We start from the raw sequence: 19,529 nt of genomic DNA, 5'->3' as shown, positions 1-19,529 counted from the left end.
ACAAGGTATTGGATGTCATATAACTGTGTGCATGGTGGTGTTCTGTTAACCCCTGCTTTTATCTGCATGCATGGTGATCTAATATTAACCCCTGCTTAGAACAGGTTACTATATATCTATGTGCATGGTGATCTTCTGTTAACCCCTGCTAAAAAGTTGTTACCATACATCTGTGTGCATGCTGGTCTTATGTTAACTCCTGACAGGGACTAGTTATCATATATCTGTGTGCATGGTGATCTTCTGTTAATCCCTGTTTAGAACTGGTTATCATGTATCTGTGTGAATGGTGATCTTCAGTTAACCCTTGCTATGAACTGGTTATCATATATCTGTGTGCATGCTGATCTTCAGTTAACCCTTGCTTAGTACTAAACACTATACATTTGTGTGCATGGTGATCTTCAGTTAACCCTTGCTTAGTACTAAACACTATCCATCTGTGTGCATGGTGATCTTCTGTTAACCCCTAATAGGATTAGTTGCTATATATTTCTGTGCATGTTATCTTATATATCCAGTTACTATGTAAAGAGAAGAGAATCTGCTTGACATACCCATGCTAGAAGATAACCCCCATGATGGTGATGTGGGCTTGGAATTAGAAGAGCATTACTCCTTGCACACTGCTGAGACTCACAGTCACCTACCCTGACATCTACAATAGCAGGGCTTGTAAGGGGCACAGCATGACATAACACAAGCTCCTTCTTGTCACTTTGCATTGGAAATGTGACATGTCATGTGGAGGAAAGAAACAGACTTACCAGGCATTGAGTCAATGGTCCCAGTGCACTTAGCAGCAGCTAAGTACCTTGTATTAAGTGCTTTTAAAGCCTCCCAAATCCAAGCAAACAAATACAACAAGAGGGTGCAATAAATAGCAGGAGATCACAGGATTTTGCCATCACACTGGGTAGGAACAGATTTGCATTTGGCAGAAATGCGGAGAGAACAGCTCAGAGCTGTGGATCTAGAGACAAGCTTGATATAAGGGAGCAGATGCTTGGAGGATCTTACTGAGCTGCTGCTTGCTACCAGTTCCACCTCCTCCTAGAGGACTATGAACACTGCCCCTGCTGGATCACTGTGTCCAACATAAGACTGAAGACCACAAGGAGAAAATGAACTCTGCCAGCTTCATGCCTAGGATGTGTGGAACATGGCATCACTTCTAATAGCAGAGTGCTGCTCACTTCAGAGGAGAGGACAACTGCTCCAGCAGATACATGGAAGCTACCTACAACAAGGAGACCTGGGACAATGACCAGAGATGAGGGCTAGGGAGATATTAACTTGGCAAGGGACTCACAGCAAGGAGATATGTGAATGCCACCTGAATACCAGCATGGATGTTACTGACAACACCACTGAGGGCATCAACAGCACTTTTATGCCATCCTCTGGACCTTACAGTGAGGGGCAATATTCTATAACCGCTATCTGGACCTTAGTAGCCATTGTCGGGTTTCTTATTATCTTCACCATCGTTGGGAATGTCTTTGTGGTCATTGCTGTGTTGACTAGCCGGGCTCTTAAAGCCTCCCAAAATCTCTTCTTGGTGTCCTTAGCTGTGGCAGACATCCTGGTGGCTGCCCTGGTCATGCCCTTCTCTTTGGCTAATGAACTGGGATACTGGTACTTTGGGAATGTATGGTGTGATATCTACCTAGCTTTAGATGTGCTCTTCTGTACCTCTTCTATAGTCCACCTATGTGCTATAAGCCTGGATAGATATTGGTCTGTCACCCAGGCTGTTGAATACAATCTAAAAAGGACCCCGAGGAGGATTAAAGGTATTATTGTCACTGTCTGGTTGATATCTGCTGTCATCTCCTTCCCACCTTTGATCTCTATGGATAGAGTTGGAGGGGAAGCCATGAGAAATTTTAATGCAACCGATGGGGATGTGAAGTGTGAACTGAACGATGAGACTTGGTACATTCTCTCTTCATCTATAGGATCCTTCTTTGCCCCCTGTGTGATAATGATCTTAGTTTACATTCGCATCTACCAGGTGGCCAAGCTGAGGACCAGGACTTTGTCAGAAAAGAAGCCAAACACGGACTGCTCTTCTCACACAGAGAATGGTTTCAGCAAGGGGACATCAGTAAAATTCCCTGTAGACAAAGAGAATGGACATTACCCGTCCAGACCCATGCCACCCAAAGTCACAGATTTAGATGAGCTGGACATTGAGGAGAGCAGCTTGTCTGAGAGCAAGAGAAGGAAGAGCAGCAGTAGAGAGGACAACACCGACTCTGGGAAGGACAAGAGGAGCTTCTCCAAGCAGTCCAGCCGCCTCTCCAGGTCCAGCAACAAATCTATGGACATGTTCTCCTCAAGGAAGAAGAAGAGGAGCAGCATCTCTAGGAGGAAGCTCACCCAAGCCAGGGAGAAGAGGTTCACCTTTGTCTTAGCTGTGGTCATGGGGGTCTTTGTCGTGTGTTGGTTCCCTTTCTTCTTCAGCTACAGCCTGTATGGGATCTGTAGGGAAGCCTGTGCCATTCCTGAAACTTTATTCAAGTTTTTCTTTTGGATAGGTTACTGTAACAGCTCATTGAATCCTGTCATATACACCATATTCAACCAGGATTTCAGACGCTCCTTCAAGAAAATTATCTGCCTAAGCAAGAGGAAGAAATTCAATCATTGAGATGGGAACAGCATTGACATTGCACATTGCCTTAGGGTGCTAAGACCACACCATAGGGAGGGAGCCATTGGACTAGACAAGTCTCATTCTCAATGACCACGTTGATGTGACAGTGTGAATGTACAGGTCGGATGTCATGGTGGTGTGACGCCATGCTACCATTCATGACGATGACGATATTATATATAGGTATCATATTCCAACCTGAATATATTTTCTACTTTACCAACAAGGGCAGGCGAGCAGACTCTTCTGTACTATAGGCTTTCCACCATTGTCTCTCTTCTTTTTTTTTTTAAAGGCACCTTATGCTACAGTATATTTTACATTTGTTCTGAAGCAAACACAAATATATTTCCTAAGAAACGTGGTCTGGTTTTCTTAGTCAGTCTAGGGGTTAAGTGCTCAGGAAATGCTCTGTCTATGGGTTGTGTACGATGGACTGATTTAACCACATTTTTGCTGGACTCCTAGTAAAACTTTATTTTGTATACTTGTCGGCTTCATCTTTGGAAATTAAAGGGTTAATGATCTTATATCCCCCCCTAGAATAAGACAAGCCTTCCCCTTTAAATGGTGGAATGAGAAAAGACAGACAGGCGGTTCTATAGAGTAGTCATTGTTACTTAGAATGGGATAGTATGGATTCTATACAGCCGTGGGCATACATTGCATTTTGGGGGTGCAGCCAGGGGTTCTACTTTGGTTGCTTATTTGTTGTATGACCCCCCCCCAAGCCCTAAAGCTGCAGCAATAAAGGGAGGGTATATAGATGGAGAGTGTATGTACCAAAATGCTGCACCTTTAACAGGGAGTGGTACCATCTAGAATGGTAGCCCAGAAAGAGAATCTGATCATTTACTGCAGGGTCCATCCATGGCAAAGGCAGAGGGGTTGTCACAATGTATTAATAGTCACATCTAGCGCCCCCTGTTACCTGGGTGGCTCCCTCTGATAATATAGTGTCGTGATAGGAATTGATGAAAATGCGGTGTGTGTAAATATATATATAAATATATATATATATATATATATATATATATATATATATATATTTCACTGTACTGGATGAAATTGCAAAAGTACATCAACCCTTCATATTAATTTGGATGGGGAAGGGGGTGTAGCGGGGGTTAAATATTAAACAGTCTGAAATTGTTATTTCATCCATACAGTATCAGGATCAGCCTCCAGTCCAGCACTTTTTTCTATTCTCTGTTCAGAGATGTAGCAGAGCTGAATATATTGAGCAGAGCAAAAACTCTTAAAGGGATAATCCCATCATATGAAGTGATTACTAGGATTTAGCACCACTTTATGATTGGTAGTGACCTGACCTCTGCTCATCCAGAAAACACAAGTAGGAGACACTTTTTGACTTTGTAGTTTCGATGGCGTGCCCCAACAGACGGACCCCACCAATCAGACATTGATCCCTTATCACGTGGGTAGAGGATACATATTGTTTGCAGTGAACCCCATTAAGTACCATGGTTCTTTAACACATTTCTCTTGATCCCCAGTGATCATAAGAATGGGGGTCCTGGGTCCTCCTTTCTGCATAGAGTCATGGTCGCACGTGCTCTCTGCTCTTATAGCCCTATGGGATTGAATGGAGAAGTGAGGTGTATACACAACTATGTCTCCATTTATAAAGGAAGAGTCATGACCCCCATTCTTATAACCAGTCGGATTCTTATCCCCTACCCCTAAAAGCAGGTAAGTGTTTTTCATGGTACGACCCTTTTAGTGAGATCTGCTGTCCTTCCATTATGATGATGGGTGGAGGTCTCAAGAGTCGAAACCCACAGACCAAAAAGTGATGGAATGTCCTTAGTACTTGCCATCATTTCAGATCCCTTTAAACCAGTCAGTTATCGCTCAGCTCTGCTACATCTGTGATATGGATTATGTAACAGACGCAGTAATATTGCTAATATACAGTAAGGGCATTACATAAGAGTCTATGCAGGAAGACACAATAGGGACTGTAGTAAAGCTTCTTATAAGGTACGAGCAGGTGACGTGTAAGACCCTGGCTATGTGAAGTATGTGCAGATCTGGTGGCTGTGGGAGTCTTGTGCTGTAACAATGGCTTGTAATATTCTTATTTTGAGCTGTAAATCCAGAAATGTGGTTTATTCAGGGATTAGTGGTCCCATCAAAGAACAACTGGCGAGTATTATCCAGCTTTACCATTAATTGCTTCATGCTTTTTCCATTGGAGCGACACACTGCTGGCCCGAGGCTCAATGGTGTCCATTGTACAGCCCTTACTATTCATTGTGATGCAGCAAGGAAGTGGTTAATATATTTGTAACATTTTTGAGTTGGTATAGACAGTGATTTACATACTGTGATTTACATACTGTACAAGATTGATGGGCTAATATATAGCTCAAGACTTTCCTTCTAGCCCTTCTCTTTAAAGAGGACCTTTCATCAGATTGGGCACAGGCAGTTCTATATACTGCTGGAAAGCTGATAGTGCGCTGAATTCAGCGCACTGTTGGCTTTCCCGATCTGTGCCCGGTGTAAAGCGCTATCAGTCCCAATGCCGTAGCGCTTTACAGTCAGAAGGGCGTTTCTGACACTTAGCCAGGGACGCCCTTCTTCACAGCAGCGCCTATCGCGCTGTACAGTGTGAGTGGGGAGGAACGCCCCCTCCCCCCCTGATAATACTCGTCTATGGACGAGCACTGTGAGCAGAGGGAGGAGGCGTTCCTCCCCAGTCTTAGAGCACAGCGCGATAGGCACTGCTGGGCAGAAGGGCGTCCCTGGCTAAGTGTCAGGAACGCCCTTCTGACTGTAAAGCGCTACGGTACCGGGACCAATAGCGCTTTACCCAGGGCACAGATCCGGAAAGCCGATAGTGCACTGAATTCAGCGCACTGTCAGCTTTCCAGCAGTATATAACACTGCCTGTGCCCAATCTGATGAAAGGTCCTCTTTAAGTAAAAGTCAATAAGCAGGGGCAATAAAACTGTTGATAAGAAGGGATAAGAAGCCAAATATTCTAACTAAGGCAAATGTACAGATTTTAATGGCATATGTTCTAATATGTACCTTTCCTCTTGGCTTGATGTATCTGAAAGTGTATGACACTAGCTTTAAAGGGGCTCTATAACTGGGAAAAGACATTTTTAACTAATGACACATTTGCATAGCCTTTAGAAAGTCTATTCCACACCTACTTTTAGTATGTAGATTGCCTCAGTGGTTTCTGAATAAGTCCGTTTTTATTCATATGCTAATTACACTAGTGCACGATAGATCGTGCACCCCTTTGCTATTGTTTCCAATGGGAGTCTGCTGCTGATGATGATGATGATGACTCAGCTTCCTGTTTGCCTCACACACATAGGAGATAATAGGAGAGAGGAGGCTGCTGGGAACTTCCTGAGCTGGCTGGAAGCTCATTAGCATATGAATAAAAACTGACTACTTCAGAAACCACTGAGGCAATTTACATACTAAAGGTAGGTGTGGAATAGCATTTCTAAAGCCTATGCAAGGATGTGTTTAGATAAAAATGACTTTTCCCAGTGATAGAGCCCCTTTAAGGAAAAAAATAAAATTTTGTGATATTATGTCAGGAGATGTATCAGTCAAGTTTATCTATGTGTGGCCATCCAGTGGTCGTGATGTGAATTGCAGCCTGTTGAAGGTTTCACTAGCAAGTCATAATAGTGTATTGAATTTGGAATCCTTAAAAAAAAAACGCAAAGCTGTAGCTATACAGGGTGCTGACGTAGCCGTCTGGGGATGGAAGGAGCCCAAAGACTTCATATGACACATAAGAAAACACTGAAGCCACGCGGTGGCTCAGTGGTTAGCACTGCAGCCTTCCAGCGCTGGAGTCCTGGTGTTCAAATCCCGCCAAAGGCAAAAACCATCTGCAAGGAGTTTGTATGTTCTCCTCGTGTTTGTATGGATTTCCATCCCATATTCCAAAAAAGTCATGCTGATAGGAAAAAAATGTGCATTGTGGGGCTCAATCTACCTTAAAAAAGAAAAAAAAAACATAACGAAAGACTATTGATGTAAATGGCAGTGATTTTACATTAAAATCAAGTTATGCATCTGCCTATATACTAGCTATATATATCCTATAATAGGGAAACTAGAATTCATGATGACATACACTTGCAAGGAGTGAATAGAAGTTCATCGCAATTCTTAATTTTCATCTTCAAAAATATCCTTTAAGGTGTTCATTTGCCCTGGGTTCATTGTATGATTGAAGGGGAGAGGGGACTTTCCATTTCCTAAGGGGTTGTTCTTAAAAAGCAGGTACATTTGAAAGTGGACATGTCAAAACATGATGGGCGACTTCTTCACATTGCCTTTTGCATGCCATTGCCTCTTTAGTTTTTTGGGGGGGTTTCTCCATTTTCATTGCTGTAGTGTAAAAGATATATTTTGGAGTGAAATTGTCAGGTGCCTTCTGCTGCCGTGTCTGAGATCAGCATATAGAGAGGAACTGATGTGAAGTTGATGTCATTTGGATTTCTGAGTAAGAAGCAGTAAATACATATAGGACTCCTAGGAGAGAGTGAGAGTCCTGATTATTCCTCCTATACACAGTGATAGTCAGTAAGAATCGTAAAAACCCCACCCATACAAAATGATTGACAGTGAGAGTCTTGATTATTGCACCCATACACAATGACAGTGAGATTCCTGATTACCCCGCTCACACACAGTGATTGACAGTAAGAGTCCTGGTTACCCCGCCCACACACAGTGATTGGCAGTGACAGTGCTGATTACCCCGCTCACACACAGTGATTGTCAGTAACAGTCCTGGTTACCCCGCCCACACACAGTGATTGACAGTAAGAGTCCTGATCACCCCGCCCACAAATAGTGATTGACAGTGAGAGTCCTGGTTACCCCGCCCACACACAGTCATTGACAGTGAGAGTCCTGATCACCCCGCCCACAAATAGTGATTGACAGTGAGAGTCCTGGTTACCCCGCCCACAGACAGTGATTGACAGTGAGAGTCTTGGTTACCCCGCTCACACACAGTGATTGACACTGAGAGTCCTGATTACCCCGCTCACACATAGTCATTGACAGTAAGAGTCCTGATCACCCCGCCCACAAATAGTGATTGACAGTGAGAGTCCTGGTTACCCTGGCCACACACAGTGATTGACAGTGAGAGTCCTGATCACCCCGCCCAAACATAGTGATTGACAGTGAGAGTCTTGGTTACCCCGCTCACACACAGTGATTGACAGTGAGAGTCTTGGTTACCCCACCCACACACAGTGATTGATAGTGAGAGTCCTGATTACCCCGCCCACACACAGTGATTGACAGTGAGAGTCCTGATTACCCCGCCCACAGACAGTGATTGACACTGAGAGTCCTGATCACCCCGCCCACACACAGTGATTGACAGTGAGAATCCTGATTACCCCGCCCAAACATAGGGATTGACAGTGAGAGTCTTGGTTACCCCGCTCACACACAGTGATTGACAGTGAGAGTCCTGATTACCCCGCTCACACACAGTGATTGACAGTGAGAATCCTGATCACCCCGCCCAAACATAGTGATTGACAGTGAGAGTCTTGGTTACCCCGCCCACACACAGTGATTGACAGTGAGAGTCTTGGTTACCCCACCCACACACAGTGATTGATAGTGAGAGTCCTGATTACCCCGCCCACACATAGTGATTGACAGTGAGAGTCTTGGTTACCCCACCCACACACAGTGATTGACAGTGAGAGTCCTGATTACCCCGCCCACACATAGTGATTGACAGTAACAGTCCTGGTTACCCCGCCCACACACAGTGATTGACAGTGAGAGTCCTGGTTACCCCGCTCACACACAGTGATTGACAGTGAGAGTCCTGATTACCCCGCCCACAGACAGTGATTGACACTGAGAGTCCTGATTACCCCGCCCACACACAGTGATTGACAGTGAGAATCCTGATTACCCCGCCCAAACATAGGGATTGACAGTGAGAGTCTTGGTTACCCCGCTCACACACAGTGATTGACAGTGAGAGTCCTGATTACCCCGCCCACACACAGTGATTGACAGTAAGAATCCTGATTACCCCACCCACACACAGTGATTGACAGTGAGAATCCTGATCACCCCGCCCAAACATAGTGATTGACAGTGAGAGTCTTGGTTACCCCGCTCACACACAGTGATTGACAGTGAGAGTCTTGGTTACCCCACCCACACACAGTGATTGATAGTGAGAGTCCTGATTACCCCGCCCACACATAGTGATTGACAGTGAGAGTCTTGGTTACCCCACCCACACACAGTGATTGACAGTGAGAGTCCTGGTTACCCCACTCACACACAGTGATTGACAGTGAGAGTCTTGATTACCCCGCCCACACATAGTGATTGACAGTAACAGTCCTGGTTACCCCGCCCACACACAGTGATTGACAGTGAGAGTCCTGGTTACCCCACTCACACACAGTGATTGACAGTGAGAGTCCTGATTACCCCGCCCACACACAGTGATTGACAGTGAGAATCCTGATTACCCCGCCCAAACATAGGGATTGACAGTGAGAGTCTTGGTTACCCCGCTCACACACAGTGATTGACAGTGAGAGTCCTGATTACCCCACCCACACACAGTGATTGACAGTAAGAATCCTGATTACCCCGCCCACACATAGTGATTGACAGTAAGAGTCCTGATTACCCCGCTCACACACAGTGATTGACAGTGAGAATCCTGATTACCCCACCCACACACAGTGATTGACAGTGAGAATCCTGATTACCCCACCCACACACAGTGATTGACAGTAAGAGTCCTGGTTACCCCGCTCACACACAGTGATTGACAGTGAGAGTCTTGGTTACCCCACCCACACACACAGTGATTGATAGTGAGAGTCCTGATTACCCCGCCCACACACAGTGATTGACACTGAGAGTCCTGATTACCCCGCCCACACACAGTGATTGACAGTGAGAGTCCTGGTTACCCCGCTCACACACAGTGATTGACAGTGAGAGTCCTGATCACCCCGCCCACAAATAGTGATTGACAGTGAGAGTCCTGATTACCCCGCCCACACATAGTGATTGACAGTGAGAGTCCTGATTACCCCGCCCACACATAGTGATTGACAGTGAGAGTCCTGGTTACCCCGCTCACACACAGTGATTGACACTGAGAGTCCTGATTACCCCGCCCACACATAGTGATTGACAGTGAGAGTCCTGATTACCCCGCCCACACATAGTGATTGACAGTAAGAGTCCTGGTTACCCCGCCCACACACAGTGATTGACAGACTTCCGTGTGCACACACTGATACAAGGAGAGCTGTCAATCACTGTTTGTGAAGGGGTAATCAAAACTCTTATCAACCACTGTGTATGGGTGGGGTAAGCAGGACTCTCACTGTCTCTCCTGTTAGGATTTACTATGCATTATATTCAAAGATCTTGCTCTAAGTCATATAGACCTATAGATCATTGGATGCAGCTTCTCTCCCTTTATTGTCTCCAGCTTTTAATGTATTAAGATGATATCACAAAAAGTGTAAATGTCAAAAACTGCAGAACAGAAATGTAAGTGTAAATTCACACCACTTTTGTCAATTTCAGACATGTCCTTCCTTAAATTTTCTCTTTAAGGTCCAGACGTCCACAGTACAAGAAGTTTGTATTTCAAAACAATACCATTTCTTGATATGGTGTCACAAAGTGATAAGCTACATGTATCTATCTGTGGCCAACCATTGTTTATTTTATGAATTGTAGCTTGTTAAGGGTTCTGCTAGTTTGTCACAATATTGTACTGACACAGCAAAGTGTCTTGAAACCTTGAGTCTAATCCTATTCAGCTCTTGTTGATTGTCATGTCTGATATCCTGTAGACCCAAGCATAGAGCAAAGCAGGGAGGAGTAACATGGTCTTGTATAAAGAAGTGACTGTTACCTATACTATAGGGGCAATGGACCATTAGAAAAAGGGTCAACAAAAAAATCAACATTCTTTGAGGCACGTGACTGTTTATGGTTCTCTTATAGACTACCTAACTCAAGTAGATCCCAAACTGATCTTGATCCAATGGATAGGATAAGCAGAGGGGTCAGCGCTAGCTATCTCCAAAAGAGTAGGGAGCAACTTGCCAATTGCTGCTTTGTACCCCAGTTTCGAATGGAGCGGCAGGATGGACAGCCCACAACACTTTTATTTCAATGGGGCTGCCAGAGATAACTGAAACATTGCACTTGGCTATCACTCAGGACCCCAATGAATTGGACTTGGCAATGCTCACTGTCTATTCTGCTACTCGATTCAGCACCCCAATTCCTGTGATTGTTGGGTGTCTCAGTGTTAAGCAGTAACTTGTATAAGGTGCAAATAGCACTGATTGGAACATCCCTTTAAGCTTCGGTGGTCACTATATTGCTTTATCGTAGTCAGTACTTTACAAACAGGTCTCTGTTGTGAAGATCTTACCAACAACCCTGGGTTCCCCATTATTCTACACCTCTGTGGGTGTGGCTTTGGGAAAAGGGCTGGAAATTGAGCGTAATTTACTGCAGAATTTTACTGTTACGAGACTATATAAGAGGTATATTATACCAACCAACTCAATGCAATATTGCGACTTTTGAAAAACTGCAATTCACAACACAGCCACTGGATGGCTACACATAGAAACACACAGTCCAGTACCACACAACAGTATTGTCTTGAAAACCTGATGATCTTGATACACACATATCTGATAGACTCCCTTTAAGGCGTCCATATAAATTACATTAGTAGTGGATGAAACTGTTAGCATTTTGTTAACATCATCTGAGATTTAGGGGGATGTCTTGACTCTCCCGTAAAATAGGAGATAAGCCAAAGTCAGAGGAGGTGTCTAGCAGTGAGTTACACCCTGCAAGCCCGACTTATTCATCTGGTCAATCTGGTAAAAAAAAAAATGGACACCTGACCGACCCCATTATAGTCAATGGGGTCCCTCAGGATTCATTCATGTCTGTTGTTTTTGGACCAAAAGAATGGGTAACACAACACAGTTGTGAACGCAGCCTTAGAAAGATGTGATGTATATTCATCGATGTACAATTGTGAGGTTACTTCAGAATCTTCCTGACATTAAGATTTCCACTCCAAGAAATGATTCATTTAGTTGCCAAGTGTACTTACATTAAGAATGCTATGTACTTGTCTTATAAGTGGATACATACTGTAACAAGGTAGCAGAAGATCCTGCTCTGTACTAAAGCCAAGTGTAACGTTTACTGCATCTAAAACATAGTAAAACCCCTCAATCCTCTGCGGCTACTGAGAATGGATAAACCAGAGAAAATCCTACACATGCTACATAGGATAATGAAAGTCTACGCTCCTCATCTCAAGACGTCCAATTCTAATTAGAATTTCAGCCCGGCAAACACTTATAATAAAAGCAGGAATGATGCATTTTCATTAAAGTAACCTGCCAAAAATTCCCATTACCCGGCTCAGTAGTGCATCGCAGATTACCTATAAGTCACTCTTACTAAATATTGCTTAGGAATATCACTGAAGTGGACAGATAGGGTACGAGGAGGCTCAACACCAACTGGGTGACCAGCTAAGGGTAATATATAAAGATTGGCTCTAATCACCAGTAGGGTTGAGGGATCGGAAAAGATCGGATCCCGATCGCTGATCAAGTAAATTTCACGATCGTGATTGGATTCCGATCCTGCCTAAAAAAGATCGGGAATGGAATTACGATCCCGATCGCTCAACCCTTACCTACAACTTAACTTAACTGTAACTTACCTGCACAGAACCGCTGCCACTTCCCATTGTTCTCTGTCGTCTCCTCTCTCATTCACATGCCGGCAGAGCGCCGTACGCGCCCCTGCCTCCCTAGGCTAGTGTTACTGATGCTTGGCGTAGGCAGTGCTTGTTGTGGCTTAGGAGAGTGTGGGCGGGTACAGGGCGGGGAGACGTGAATGATTCACTAGGGAGGCGGGTGTGCATATGGTGCTCTGCCGGTGTCTGAATGAGAGAGGAGAGAAACGAGCAGAGAACAACAAGCCGGAGCTCCGGGGAGTGGTGTACACACTGCGGTTCTGTGCAGGTTACCCAGACAGCAGGGGAGACTAAGTAGCCGACGGATTTTTTAATCACTACACAGCGTGGAGTCCAAAAATTGAAGGCTTTAATTTTTGGACTCTACAGTGTGTAGTGAATAGGATCGTTTTTAAAATCCGATCTTCGATCATTAAAAAATCTCATTAAATTTCATTAGGATCGGAATTGGGATCGGAATCAGGTTCGGATGGAAAATGATCGGAAATCAGATTTTAAAAACGATCCTGAAATCTCAAGATCGGCTCAACCCTAATCACCAGTATACACCAGTGCACACCAGTATGCAAAAGCCCCTGTGTACAGCATTTCCTAAATAGTATGGGCAGAATTCATCAAGACTGGCACCAGATGAGGGTCCGCTGAACTTAGGCTGCTTTCACACAGAGTAACTGCCCGCACATTCTGACATGTAAACACGTGTCAGGGAGTGACTGCTGTAAAACCAAATCCCATTGACTTCAATGGGTGCTGTCTTACGCGTGCTACACATTGAAAGCAATGGGTTAAAAAGCCTCCCATTGATTTCAATATGTGGAGCGTGTAAGACGGTACCCATTGAAGTCAATGGGATTCTGTTTTACAGCGGTCACTCCCTGACACGTGTTTACGTGTCAGAATGAGCGGAGCGTTACTCCGTGTGAAAGCAGCCTTGGGATGAATCTATGTCTCACGATGTATTAGGCAATTCCTCCCGACTTCCTGGCACCTAGGCACAAATCCGTGCCGGTCCCTTGGTGTTATCAATTTTGCCTTCGTTTGTGTCACTTTTGTGGTATAAATAATGAAGAAAATGGTATGAGTTGTGGCCAATTTTTGGAATAGTGCCGAGGCCAGCATAAAAACGAGACTTGCCACTATTTTAGTCTCAAGTGGTGTTACCATGATAAATCCCCCCTATGTGTCTTTAGTTATTTGGGGGACAGGTAAAAAGTGAATCTGGATTATGGACTGTTAGAGAAGGGCGAATCGGCTGGTATCGAATATCCCAAATTGTTAGATTTTTAATGAAATTGAACAAATAGAGATTCGTCTTGGGTGAACTAAAATAGTCGCTGCATTATAATAGGTGGAGGCCCAGTGGAGGCGACAAAAAAATAAGAAAGACACTAAATACTCACCTTCCATTTTTAGTCTATCTGCAGTAAGTAGTGAACTCCTCAGCTCCCCCTAGTGGTGATTGAAGACTGAAAAAGTTACTTTAAGATAAGATAAGATAATCCTTTAACAGTCCCACCATGGGGAAATTCAGGGGAATTTGCAGGGGAATGGGAGATCGGCATCACAAAAACAAAGTTCTAACCCCTATGAAGATACAGCACTTAAGTATGAACTTGTTTAGATTGCAAAAAACAAAATAGTGGTCACGGGTTCATGTAAAGGGCCCGGGGCCAAAATTACATTTAATCATTAAACAAAAATGACTCATTAAAGGCAATGGCATGTTCTGACGCCAAGTTATTAGCAGTCTGAGGGTGTTTTATTGTAAATGAGGTTGCACATAAAATAGAAGAATCTTCCAGATAAAATGGCATGGACGGTGATGACTACAGCTCTATGTGGGAAGCGCCACTTTGGCAACGCCGTGTATCTTTTATTTGCTACAATATTATGCATTGACTTAAACAAACATCTGATCCGCACCGTGACTAAGAGCGCAGCATGGTAGATGTTATTCAGTCGTGACTCACGGAGAGCAGTAGCTGGAATAAGACCGGGCATATTGTGTAAGAGGGCGATGAGAGACAATGGGAATAGAGAAAACAAAAAACCGGGATGGAATAGGAGCGCCACTGGATGGAATCCAAGGAAGCCAAAATTTTAATAAATTAATATTCATTTATTGGTTTCAAAAAGACAGGCAGAGGGTGGCTACGCATTTCGGCACCGTACCAGCGTCTTCCTCAATCCGATATAGAATGTGCTGTCCAGCTTTAGGAACCAACCAATAAACCAACCAACAAACCTCATGGCATGAGAAAGGGACGAGATAAGTCCTGAAACGCGTAGCTGCTCCTACATGGCATAGTGCAATCCACCAGTTATGCTGTAAATTTTTATCAAGATGGAAATAAAGGCTATATTTTACATTTATCCGTGAATGTGTGCGGATCCTTCCTGTGGACACTAGATTTTACCTTTTTCACTCAGCAAGACAACAATTAAAGGAACCCAACATATCACCCCAGCCCTGCAGATAGATAGGTTAGGTCACCAGAACCAGCATATCACCCCAGCCCTGCAGATAGATAGGTTAGGGTCACCAGAACCAGTATATCACCCCAGCCCTGCAGATAGATAGGTTAGTGTCATCAGAACCAGCATATCACCCCAGCCCTGCAGATAGATAGGTTAGTGTCACCAGAACCAGCATATCACCCCAGTCCTGCAGATAGATAGGTTAGTGTCACCAGAACCAGCATATCACCCCAGCCCTGCAGATAGATAGGTTAGTGTCACCAGAACCAGTATATCACTCCAGCCCTGCAGATAGATAGGTTAGTGTCATCAGAACCAGCATATCACCCCAGCCCTGCAGATAGATAGGTTAGTGTCACCAGAACCAGTATATCACTCCAGCCCTGCAGATAGATAGGTTAGGTCACCAGATACAGCATATCACCCCAGTCCTGCAGATAGATAGGTTAGTGTCACCAGATACAGCATATCACCCCAGTCCTGCAGATAGATAGGTTAGTGTCACCAGAACCCAGTATATCACCCCAGCCCTGCAGATAGATAGGTTAGTGTCACCAGATACAGCATATCACCCCAGCCCTGCAGATAGATAGGTTAGTGTCACCAGAACCCAGTATATCACCCCAGCCCTGCAGATAGATAGGTTAGGTCACCAGATACAGCATATCACCCCAGTCCTGCAGATAGATAGGTTAGTGTCACCAGATACAGCATATCACCCCAGCCCTGCAGATAGATAGGTTAGTGTCACCAGAACCCAGTATATCACCCCAGCCCTGCAGATAGATAGGTTAGGGTCACCAGAACTCAGCATGTACACCATTTATAAGTAGAGGGTTCACCTCCTTTACGAGGAGGTATGAGGAAGCCTTGGGCCCGCCATGGTGTTATAAAGACCGATGTTGATAACGCTAATCTTCGTAACTCTCTTCCAACGTCGGTGTCACCCACACCCAACTTCAGCGAGGCGGACCAACCACCTAACATGTATGGGAGCCTCTGCGTTCTCTGCACATGAGTTTCAATAGGCCTGATCCTTTTGTTCTGAGCATAAATAAGCCCCCATCTAGAGAAACCGATTGCTCTCTCCATACTGAGTACACACGCGCACTCGGTCGAGCCCAGTGTGCATGTGCATGCAGGGTCACGAGGAATAGCTGTCAGAAAAACTTATACCAGATCCCGAATGATAACAGAGATATTTTTCATACTTGTCTTGTGCGACTCCCCGCCGGTTATCGTAGACGGCGTTCGCTGCTTTGTATTCCTTCGCATCTTCCAATGATTAGCTATAAAGAGGCGATAATCCCGCTCCTCTAGATATCTAATCCTTATAGATGTCGGCATTAGCGGAGAAGTTAACCCTGAGATAGGACATCATTCTTGTCAATACTTTCTCTGTGCAGAAAAGCTGCTCAATATGTCTGTTGTATTTCTTCATAAACATTTCATGGTTGCTCTAGTAATCCGCATAACACACGGCAGACATGACTGCCGGGACGCAAAACAGAATTATAGATTAGCCACTAGAGTACTTGTAATTTTATTTGCTCAGATAGAGTCTTCCATTTCACATCATTTTTTATTTTATTTTATTTTTTTTCTATTGAAGGCTTTATATGTTTCCGAGTCATCTAATGAAATATTATCCGCTGATAATGTACTATACGCTCTGTGCCTTCTACACCACAGCTCGACTTTTATTATACATTACCTTAAAGATCAAAGGAATATTTTTAATTAAAAATGTCACCTTAAAGGGGCTAAAACAGTGTGACCTATCATGAATATCAGATTGGAGAGGGTCCGACACCTGGCACCACCGCTGATCAGCAGCAGCATTTTGGTGACTTTTCCCAGCTTATGCAGCACAGTGACATACAATGTATAGTGGCTGTGCGAGGTATTGCAGCTCAGCCCTATTCACTTGAATGGAACTGAGCTGCAAGCAGTCCAATTGACGGATGAACATGACACCGTTAGAGATGGGCGGACCGTTTCGGCACTGGGAAAAGCTGATCGGTGGTGGTGCCCGGTGTCAGATCCTCACTAATATGAGTTCATGGGAAGAATATACAAATATGACTTCCATGATATAATTAGGAAGTCAGTGCCTCAGTCATGCACACCAATAGAGGGCGCTCACTGAAAATGTGCAAGTCTATCTTCCATGATGTAATTAGGAAGACAGAGTCTCAGGCAAGCAAACCAATAGAGGGCGCTCCCTTTCACATCATGCCGACCTTCTCAGAGGCCTTTGTTTGCAATGATGTTGGGATTATACCAGGTACAGTCTCTCAGCCATTCTGAGTTCATGAAAGGAATTGGTCATCAAAATTTTGGTCCAGAGAACCCTTTAAATTAGCTTCCTAAGGGGTCTAAAATCCCCCTTTCAAGATCTTATTGTATGTGGTGGCCTTGTTACAGATTTACAGCATATGGAAATAATAGAGAGGGTCTTCAAGACCCCTCTCTGTGATGGAGTATAATGGCAATGATTGGCAATTCCTTTGAAGGCCAGAATGTAATACTATGTCTCTCCTGTAGGGGTCACTGTGTATGGCCAAATCACTAGGACCTCCAGGATACTGGGCTAGGAGAGGTCACTGAAAGAAAGAGGACCTGTCAGATTTTATGTTTCGATATGAGCCCCCTATATTATTCTGAAGCATCATTTCTGATATCTTTGTACCGTTCCTCTGTTATTCCTCCTGGATATTAATGACTAAAGGCGGTGTCTAGTTGGAGGTGTGCCTAACACACTCTTATACTATCCAATCAGAGCTGACACTACCACACTGTATAGTGACACACCCGTTTGACAAGCTGAAAGGTAACACCCAGTTATCAATTTATTTATAAATTTCTAGGAGGAAAAACAGAGGAACAATACAATAACTTAATAAAACAGAAAGGGCAGGAGAGGCGACAGATCCTACGTTTATGTTGTATTCAATGTTTTATTTGCTAATACATTTTGGGCTATGTTCAGACTACCGTTGGAACCTCCATTTTTTTGTGGAAGAGTAACCTAACGTGTACTATAGCATAGCATATGTCATGACTTATATACCAAAGTCATGATATACACCAAGAGAACCCACTATAAGTTAGTGGGCTGTGTTGGATATACAGTATGGTGCAATGGAAAGACTTCTTCTCTGGCTTTGCCACCGTATGCTTTTACAGGTCCTACAACAGCATAGTGATGAGGTGGTCACACTTGGGTGATGTAAAAGGGTCCCCCTGGAGAAGTCACTGCCGACCGTCTTCTCATTGTTGATGTTTCATGGCGCACTTGATGGTGGGTGAGACACAGCGATGTCGGAGTTGAACAGTTGATGCTTAAGGCTCAGTTTACTGGGATTCTCCCAGTCACAGAGCATCATGGAGGCTCCGTAACCTACATCTACACTTTTTGGTACTCTACAAAGACATACAGAAGTGATGTCTGCCCTTCACTGCCTTCTCTAGTCCTCTGAACCCCTGGTCAATCCGAGGCAACTTCTGGGACTTTAACCTCTATATTTTTAGCTAGTACTGAGCAGTGGTGTAACTAAAGCCTTGTGGGTCCCGGTACAATCTTTTGTCCGGGGCCCCCTACCTCATCTCTAGAGTCAATTCTTGATACTGATGGTTACAGATGCTAAGGAGTTTAATCCATAGATTAGACCAGATGGAAGCTCCAATCTCAATACTGATGCCAGTGCTTATGGGCCCCCTAAGGCTCCTGGGCCCCGATGTGACTGCACCCTCTGCACCCCCTCATGTTACGCCCCTACTACTGGGGCATGTTTTGTCCATGGAGACCAAGATTTCCTCAACGATGTCAACGTAGAGGTCCAGTTGTGAGCCAAAGGGGTTTAGTGACATGAATCGGCCTGGTGTCACCTAACCATCACTAACTAAATCGAAGAAGTGAACAACCTACACCCCTCAACTAAGGCTATCCTCCTACCTTCTAGAAACCTCACAGCAGAATTTTTTGGGAGAATCTATTTCATATCATCTTTACCACCATTAAAAGCTGTGATCCGCAGTTGGATTCAGCAAAGGTTGACCGATTACTGCAGGGGGATAAAACACACAGTGCCTATTGAAATCAATTGACTGTCTGCGTGATGGATGGACACACTGGGTCCTCCAGGGACCTCTTTGTAACCATTTAATACTGACTAATAGCCGAGGGTCCTTACTAGGGTCTTTACTTCCTAATAGGGTTTGCAAAGCCAGACGATTCCTTTACGTCTTTCCAGATGTCACACTGCAAAGTATAGGGCCAAGTTATCGTGACCTCAATATTGAAGGCCTGGGGTGGTATTTGCCATGGACTCGCTCTTTCTCCTTGTACAGCAAAGAGTCAAGAATAACGACAAAGAGTTTAATGAATTTCGTATTAAACTGTGAAATTCTTACACGGGCTGCCAAGAATGCGAGTCTTACCCAGAACCCACCGTGACTCTGGCTTCACATCAATATGTTAATAGGAAAAGTTCTTTACATAAGTTCTTCTTTTTCAGGAGCAATTTGTATCTGGTCAGCGGCCAGGAGCCT

General features: G+C 44.3%; 1 protein-coding gene across 1 annotated transcript; it reads left to right on the top strand.

Annotated features, from left to right (window-relative positions):
• Positions 1-458: 458 nt before the first annotated feature.
• ADRA2C (adrenoceptor alpha 2C) lies at positions 459-3,149 on the top strand. Its single transcript, XM_075261101.1, has one exon. It carries the CDS (start codon positions 1,274-1,276, stop codon positions 2,654-2,656), a length of 1,383 nt encoding a protein of 460 aa, XP_075117202.1. The 5' UTR covers positions 459-1,273; the 3' UTR covers positions 2,657-3,149.
• Positions 3,150-19,529: the final 16,380 nt, after the last annotated feature.

The sequence above is a fragment of the Leptodactylus fuscus genome, chromosome 1 (genome assembly GCF_031893055.1).
Source record: "Leptodactylus fuscus isolate aLepFus1 chromosome 1, aLepFus1.hap2, whole genome shotgun sequence".
Lineage (NCBI taxonomy): Eukaryota > Metazoa > Chordata > Amphibia > Anura > Leptodactylidae > Leptodactylus > Leptodactylus fuscus.
Note: the sequence above shows the minus strand (reverse complement) of the source record. Positions and strands in the feature narration are given on the sequence as shown.

Excerpts from the sequence above, each read along its gene's own strand:
- ADRA2C (XM_075261101.1), top strand. The coding sequence starts at position 1,274 with ATGAGGGCTAGGGAGATATTAACTTGGCAAGGGACTCACAGCAAGGAG.